Source organism: Eurytemora carolleeae, unplaced genomic scaffold (assembly GCF_000591075.1).
Source record: "Eurytemora carolleeae unplaced genomic scaffold, Eaff_2.0 scaffold623, whole genome shotgun sequence".
Taxonomy (NCBI): Eukaryota; Metazoa; Arthropoda; class Copepoda; order Calanoida; family Temoridae; genus Eurytemora; species Eurytemora carolleeae.
This window is the reverse complement of record NW_019397006.1, coordinates 172,297-180,928: the sequence shown is the minus strand read 5'-3', so window position 1 is coordinate 180,928 and position 8,632 is coordinate 172,297. Positions and strand designations below refer to the sequence as shown.

The following is an 8,632-nucleotide window of genomic DNA, read 5'->3' as shown; positions in this document are numbered from 1 at the left end:
GGGGGGGGGGGCGTCTCGGGGACTGTACCCCTTATAAAATACTTTTCTCCTTTTAGAACTGAAAATCACAAATATTAACCCCCTCCCTGTACGTTCACTCTCATCTCGTCTAATATTTAAATAAAATTGTATCTCTCTAAAATATTATTAGGGATCGATTTTTATATTATATTCTATACCTGGAGAATGTAATATGAATTAGTAGCTGAACTGCACACTTAGCCTGAGCAGGCTTTAGGTTTGAAAAAGTGTACGTGGCACTATTTTTTGCACCTACATTCCTGCCATACCAAAATATCATTAGTTTAATTTTTTCAACATAAAGTTTGTTTAGCTAAATTTGAAATTTTATATGGATATTTTTAAGAAAATGAGAAAATATACAATATTTGCCTTGGACATACTTTTTGGATTTTCCTAAATACTAATTCCTAAATCATCAGATATATCCCGTTCAGATTCGAAAGACAATAGTTTCGTACGCTTTTTTCAAACCTAAAGACTGCTCCTCAGGCTAAGTTTGAGTGCCCGGCGTTTGACGAGCTATAGCTAACATATAAATATGTTTATATATATGAGCGAAGAGTTTTATTATATATGAGATGATATTGAAGCTTTCCTATTAAAGAAGATGTTTTTTTCTGACGCTATGCGCTAGAAAAGCAAAATTTGAATTATAGGAAAGATAAAATTATAAATTTTAAAGTTTAATAACTTTATGCTAAAATACTTATTTATTTGATCTTTTAACCAGTTTTAGATATTTCATCGCGTATTTCTTAGAATATATGTGTCAGCCGTATATTATTGAATTCTAACATACAAAAACAAATATTTCTGAAAGGGACTGTTCGCTTAGTTTCATATGACCTTCTATTTAAACAAGTTATTCCTGACTCACAATGGTACCCTTTACACCATTATCTAAGTAACATTGAAAACAAATTAGTTTTTTTTTCATCTTTAACGGTTAAATGGTAACAGTTAAATTCTTACTCTCTGCTGTATTAATTCCACATGTTACTTTTATATAGAAGCCACATATTTTAAATTATCGCTTTTCAGATAGAAAAGTTAGGATATCTTCATCGTTTTTGCTCAGACTAATGGTTGAAGTGTACCGTTGTGAATCTGACATGGAACTCTTCATAAGCTCTTGTGCGAATGCGATATACGCCATGAAATTAAAGCAAAACGTTCGTGGCCTTAACCATTGGGTGCGAAGCATTCTGAATCCTAAAAAAGTAGAAAGAAACTTGTGGGGCTTTATCTCAGATCAAATTTCTATATTCAGATTCGAATGCAAGCTGAAAACTAAGTAATAATTTATTTTTATCATGTGTATTTTTATTCAAGACTTTTTTTTACAAACTGAAGAAAACTACGAAGTCATCTTTTATGTAATTTAGTTGTGAATAGTAGAATGTGAATTGTAGAATGTGAATTGTAGAATGTGAATTGTAGAATGTGAATTGTAGAATGTGAGTTGTAGAATGTGAATGGCTCATTTTAATGTGGAATAATTTTGAATATTTTATTTTAGCTCCTATGGTTTGTAAAGATGGTGAAGGGATCCATTAAACTGATACGAGACGCGAATAAGAAGAAATCAATCAAGACAAACTGATCTACAGTTCTAAAGATCTACTGATCAACTGATCTACTTATCAACTGATCTACAGATCTACAGATCTTTTAATCAACTGATCAACTTATCTACTTATCTACTGATCTACAGATATACTTATCTTCTGATCTACTGATAAACTGATCAACTGATTAACTGATCAACGGATAAACTGATCTATTTATCTACTAATATAATGATCAACTTATTTACTTATCTACTGATCTACTGATCCACTGATTTTTGTATCAACTGATCTGCTGATTAACTAATCTACTAATTTACTGACCAATTGACCTGCTGATCTGCTAATCGACTGATCTATTGATCTAATGACCAGCTGATCAACTGATCAACTGATCTACTGAGCTACTCATCTACTGATCTACTGATCTACTGATCAACTGATCTACTGATCAACTGATCTACTGATCAACTGTTCAACTGATCTGCTGTTCAACTAATCTCTGATCTGCTGTTCAACTAATCTGCTGATCTGCTGATCACTGATCTGCTGATCTCCTGATCTACTGATCATCTGATCTACTGATCTACTGACATAGTGGTATACTGATCAACTGATCTACCAATCTATTGATCAACTGATCAAATGTGAAGAGATCAACTGTTTACAGCTTAAAAAATCAAACAGGTCACCAGATGAATAAACGGATTTATGTTTCAAAGAATTCGATCTAAACTAGTTTTATTATTTAGAATTTATGTTTATATAAATGTGACAAGGATTTCTAGTCAAAGGAAAGGTCGACATGAAAGCGACAAATTTAAAGTGACTTTCTCAATATTTAAATGTTGTTGTTAAATTCAAATTAAAGATTGGTTAAGTATAACTTGAATTTTGCCATCAGTCCCTTTTCTTAAATGAAGTGTAACAATAAACGAGGATTTAAGCTCAGAAAATGATCTAAATAAGCGAACTATGACAATTATGTATAGAAAATATAATAAATAAAATATTTATTAAAATGTAAAAGTTTCAGTGCATGACAGGACACAGAATACTCGGGAAAGACAAAACAGATGGTCTTTTTTAGGCTTGTAATTTTATTAGAAGGGTTTTCAACGTAAGCAAAAATTGAATTATAGTGCAAATCTATGCTATAGTTTTGTTATAAACAGAATGGCACGCATTTGCCATGTAATTTTTACGCGGAATAAGTTTGCAGTGTTAAAATTCTCTTTAAAATAAGGCATTCCACAAATTCAGAAGTTTATTTTATTTTTCAAACTAATGATCCACCAACCTACAGTAAAATAACATAATATTTTTAAAAAATAATAGCAATAAAACGTAAATACAGAACTTCTATTGGAGCTCAGAGATATGTTGGTTAGAATTCAAATTAAATCTTGTTCGTTTCAATAACTTAATGTAGTGCAAGCAATTCAAGTGCTGTATGGGGCCAGAAATATTGTTAATTAACTTACATACAGGAAAAGAGTAAATGTTTTTTTATGTTTTTAATGCTTTTATGAATTATAAAGTCGTATCCGCTATTTCCGACAGATTTTGTATTGGGGATAAATATGTCGATATAGACAGGATGTACTTCAGTGTAGTTTTGTGTAGTTTTTGGGGACAAGAGGCGGCTAATGGAAGGAAGAACATCCCCTCCTCGCAGGAACATTGTGGGCCTAACTAGACAGAGGGGTCATCTTTTAGTCTTTTCGCTCTCTACAACCCCCCCCCCCTCCAGAACCTTGCTATATTCAGGTAGTGAAGATTTTTCTTCAAATTTTTTGTTTTCAAAACTAGAACTTTTCCGTTTTTTAATATTCCATAGACATCGCCAGACACTGCAACTATTTTGCTGTATAGACATAAAACCAAATATTAAAAGTGTTATTCGTTAAGTTGTCCAGTTTAAAAAGTTTAAAAAGGACGAGACCTAAGTGACGACTGTACACAATGTATTTTGCTTATAAAAACTTACAACGTAGCTATACTTAGTTCTTTCCTTTGCCAAAATCATCTAATACCCCATTTAAAAACGATGTATGTAATAAATGTAATAATGTAACATAGAAATCCAAATTTAACCTTTCTATTAATATTAATCTATAGTTTTATGAAGCCTTTGTGATAAACTCTGTAGGTTCAAAGGTACGAATTGACAGAAAATCTTTTGAAGTTAAATAAATAAACACAAACCTTCATTGAATTTAACTATAGGCCGAAGTTGATTAAATATGTAAGCTGTTATTATTTTGCTATAATCCATATGCCGTGTTTTTTCTTACAATCATACAATGAGTAAATTGATTAATTTTGTGATACCAAAAACCGATCAGGGTTTGAGTGAATCTTCTTACAGAAAATAAAATTTGAAATTTAAGGTAATAAGCAAATGTGAACTTTTAAAAACTTTTTTCGTAACATTTCTCACATTTTGGGAAACTATTATAAGCATTGATCTTCATCCTCACTTACAGACTGATTTAAATTCATCTCGGATATCTCATTGATTAATTATCCACTTGTAAACATTTACGAATTCATTTCATCTCTATTTGATATCCCTAAACTTACAAAGATAACTAATAGAAGGATCGAGTATTATAATCCTTAAATTTTAATGTGTTGACATAAATTCTATTTATAACTATTTATGTAAATATATGTTGCCAAAAATCTGGTGCATTTAAACAGTTCAAATAAAAAAGTACAATTTGTAAAACTAATTAAACGTTTGAAATTATTAAAAAATGTAATATTTCATTCACAATTTTCTTTTTAACATATATATATCAATACAGTTAATATAGCTTGAATTGTCGATCTAAATTATGAATCAAGACATAAAAGGGATTGAGTTTAGTGTTGTATAAGTAATTCAAGTTAATTTGATAGTTTAAAGTTCAAATTTTTCTTAAATAACATATAATTTGATAATGAATGTCAGACATGTTAAAACAAAAATAGAGAAAATTTGAATTTTTGGGAATGGTTTTGGAAAATTTTTTAATGAAGGGTCAGAAAGTAGAAACATTGACACTTTTAAATTTCATTATTACTATCGTATTTTACAAACAAAAATTGAATGAATTGATATACAAATAATTAAAAAGAGAGCTGTACATAAAATTATACATTTTTATTTATAAAATAAAATTCACTGGAAGCATAACAGTTAAAATAAATTTCTACACAATTAGTACATAGTACATAAAACTACAGAAAACACACAGTACAATAGTACATTATTCACGTGTTGTAAACAAGGTGAAAACTAGTTGCATTTTCTCCTTTACGCAATCTTGCTCAGGGCAACCTACAATAGGATGTGGATTAATATACTATATTATCAAAAACTCTCCGATATGGATATTTTTAAAGTATGAAAAGTCAACCACCATTCAATGGAAATCAAGGCAGAGTCCCCTTCAAAAAAAAACGCCAAAGAACGAAAATTAATGTTCCAGTTTAAGACTTTCTGATTTGGGTTTTATAAATATTCAAAACTACAGAAGTAAATTCACAATTTCCTTTGCGTATTTTTGATAGATAATTGATAATATTTAAACTATGTCTTCCAAGTCTGTTACGCTTTAAAGCTTACAAGCAAGGGAAATAAATCGTTTTAGAAAGCCCACCCCCATGTGTGATGAAAATACAAATCAGTGTTAATCTAAGTTTATTTAATTAAATTTCAATAGAGTAAGTTTAGTTTCAAGCTTGAAACCTATAAAGAAGACGATATTCAAAATAGTCTATTAATTCCTTTTTTCATTCGTCTTAAAGAACTAGGTAAAGGGGAAAGTCTCATCATAAAACAGTGGACATGAAGGCACACAATCTAGAAAAGGGGGGGGGGGAGTTTTCACCGATATAGTTTTTTTCTGTTGAACCAAAAAAGATCTTAAGATATATTTTTGAAACATAAATAGTAAATCTTTTATTATCCGAAGAGAAAAAAAAATATAATATTGAGTTTGTGGGAAAATGTTGGAACCCAGAGATATTTTATGACCAGTGGCCGAATTTAAAGAATTTGAGCGGTGGTTTAAATTTAAGCCGCGGCTTAAATATGGTTGGTTCCACTTAAAATTGTATCAAATGTTTCAAGATTTAAGCCGGCGCTTAATTTAAACCGGGTTTTGGCAGATTTAAACCGCGGCTCTAATCCTTTAAATTCCATCTCAGGTTCTAAGAAAGTTTACTCTAAGTTATTACTTTCTCCCCAGGGTAGAACTTATCAAGAATTTGATGGAATTAAAAAGATTAAAATTATAAATATTCGGCTGGCAAGTTTTTTGAATTCTTTCTAACAGTTTTTTCATTTCTCAGTGCCAAAACTACAAAGGAGAAAATTTTAGCTTTATTTTTTTGTCCACCGTTTGTTCATAAATAAATCCACCTAGCTAGCATATCATACAGAATGTTATAAACGTTACATTAAAAAAGAACTTATTAACAAAAAATAATAAGAAAATAGTGTCTAAAGTCCTTCAATCCCCTGAACTCCAGAAAGTTCTAAGCTTTAGCCCTCGTCTGACTACACCTATTGCAGTTATTGGCCGGAACATTATTGGGAAATAAATTACAGTTAAATTTGTTTTTTTTTCTCTACCGTTTCCACCAAGGAATCTTTGAGACTGAAGTTTTGTGGAACTTAATCTTAAATGTGCCTGAAAAACATGATCGTAGTCCGAATTTAATGAATTTGAGCAGTGTCTTAAATCCACCAAAAACCGGTTTCAATTGAGTGCCGGCTTAAATCTTGAAACATTGAATACAATTTTACGTGGAACCAACCATATTTCAGCCGCGTCTTAAATTTAAACCGCAAATCAAATTCTTTAAATTCGGCCCCAGGTAGAGTATTCTTTTCGCACTTAAAACCTTTTAGAGCTTTTCTTCGCCTGACTCATTTTTGTGTTATTTATAACTATTACTATTACATTTCCATTTCTATTTTCCCATTTTTCAAAATGGGGGGGGGCTAACTTGTTAAATACATGTTATGTATATATCATGATTGAAATGGTAAAATGTTAACAAAAAGGAAATTATATTGAGAGGGGGGGGGAGCATAATCCTTCAGCCCCCCCCTGTATAGTGTTTATGCCCCTGTCTAGTATTTACCTCATCAGCTAGTGAGGATACAGGAGAGTGTGCTCGGGTAGATATGGGTGAAGGAGGTTCCGAAATAGGTCTAGGATAGTTGAGTCTACCAACACCACGAGGTGGAGCTTCCTCTTCACTTATATCCGGGTATACAGTCTGTAGAGCCTTCATTCTAGCCTAGAAGTAGGAGAAGTAGGAGTACTTTATACATACTAGTAGGAATAGTAGGAGTACTTCATACATTCAGAATTCAGAGTATTAAGTACCAACTTTCCAACTTTAACCCATCACCCAATTTAGCCCTCCCATCCAGCCAGAAAACGAACCGTGCAACTAAGCAACCATACTAAGCAACTAACCAAATCTCCCCAACCATTGAACGATCCAGGAGCCAAGCAAATTAACAAAACCAACCGACCACACCAACCAACCAACCAACCAACCAACCAACCAACCAACCAACCAACCATCCAACCATACAAAACAAGAAAGCAACCAACATGTTCACGACTAACAATTTAGCACATGTTTAGATCAAATACACGATAAAGATAAATCCACGATTACTTCAGTGGTCGTAAAACAATGTAGAAATTAATAATATTATTGCCACAATTCTAGCAACCAGATGAGGGAAATTTCCTATATGTATAGCCAATACAGAGTTCCGCCAAATTTGATATTTTCAGTTAGTTTATTGGACGTTATTGAGCTGAGGGTTCTATATGAGATTCTTTTTCAGATCTTGTTTTATTATTATTATTTATTATTAATAATATTATACAGTAGTCCATTTCTTATAGATTACCTGTCTATAATAAATACCAAGATTCTTCCAGTCCAGCAGATCAGATAATCTTTCCGTTCTATTTCTCTGAATGATTCTCTGCCGTCTGATAATCAAAATATAAGAATTAAATGGCGTGTTATCCCACAGAACCTGTAAAAAATTGAATAAAGGGACTTCCAACGTAAATTCAAGTGAAGATATTCTTGCTCTTCTACATAAAAATTGATAACTTCTAAAAGTGGTTCCTCTATAAAAGTAACCTTCGGTTTCTGCAGTGAAAGAAGGAAATTTTCATGGATGTTGTGAATGAGGGGTGCAGTTTTTAAAATGGGAGGGAGGAGCACTTGTGCTTCATAAGTGCTCGATAGTCCACTCCCTGAAAAGCAATCAGTTTTATTTTATGATTTTGTCGTTTTTATAACTTAAACAATCTGAACAGAATAATAATCATTTATTTAGAGGACGTTAAAGGATATTAAAGGATAAAAAAGATTTTTTTCCGGAGACAACTCAGGGGTTAACAACCCCTCTAAAGGGGCTGTCAATGTAAATTTAAGCGACCCTCTGTTTAAAGAGGGACATTTAATTAAAGATGTGGAAAAATAATCGTTTTTCTAGCTTTAAAAGTGTTCAATTCTGACACTTTCCTCCATTGTTTCTGAAAGAGAAATCTGCATTTCGCTTATACAGAAAAACCACAATTAAAAATTATTAGTCTTTAAAGTTAAAACATGGATATCTCTTTCATGTGTGATCATACAAAGCTTTTAAAGGTACCAATGTGAATCTGACATGCCACATAAAAGGAGTCACTAAAAATTACGTCTACACAAATAGATTCTTATACAATAGATGGCAACGTAGAATTTGTACACTGTCAGTACAGCTGTATTCTGACGTCACAAGTGTCAATTCAGTTTTTGTGTCAGACAAATTATGAATAATAGTGATAATTTTAGAATAAAGTGCTTATCTTAAAGTAAAATAAGTGCAATTTTATGGGTTCTTTATTTCTATTTTTACATTTTTTTATTTAATCTTGGAAATAATGTCAACTAATATGAGATAATTTCGTTTTCCTTGTTATATTTGACACTTGTGACGTGGTGTATAATTGATTTATTTC

General features: G+C 31.5%; 2 protein-coding genes across 2 annotated transcripts in view; one reads left to right on the top strand and one right to left on the bottom strand.

Annotated features, from left to right (window-relative positions):
- The window catches only part of LOC111711052 (protein FAM57A), an 11,003-nt gene extending 8,382 nt beyond the window's left edge, over window positions 1-2,621 (top strand). Inside the window, exon 9 of the mRNA XM_023485290.1 lies at window positions 1,544-2,621. Coding sequence (XP_023341058.1) covers window positions 1,544-1,627 — 84 coding nt within the window. The 3' untranslated portion in view covers window positions 1,628-2,621. The remainder of the gene's footprint in view (window positions 1-1,543) is intronic.
- Window positions 2,622-6,689: 4,068 nt separating this feature from the next.
- Window positions 6,690-8,632, bottom strand: part of LOC111711036 (glycogen [starch] synthase-like) — a 13,888-nt gene continuing 11,945 nt past the window's right edge. The window contains 2 exon segments of the mRNA XM_023485268.1: window positions 6,690-6,893; window positions 7,525-7,609. Of these exon segments, the coding sequence (XP_023341036.1) occupies window positions 6,690-6,893; window positions 7,525-7,609 (289 nt within the window).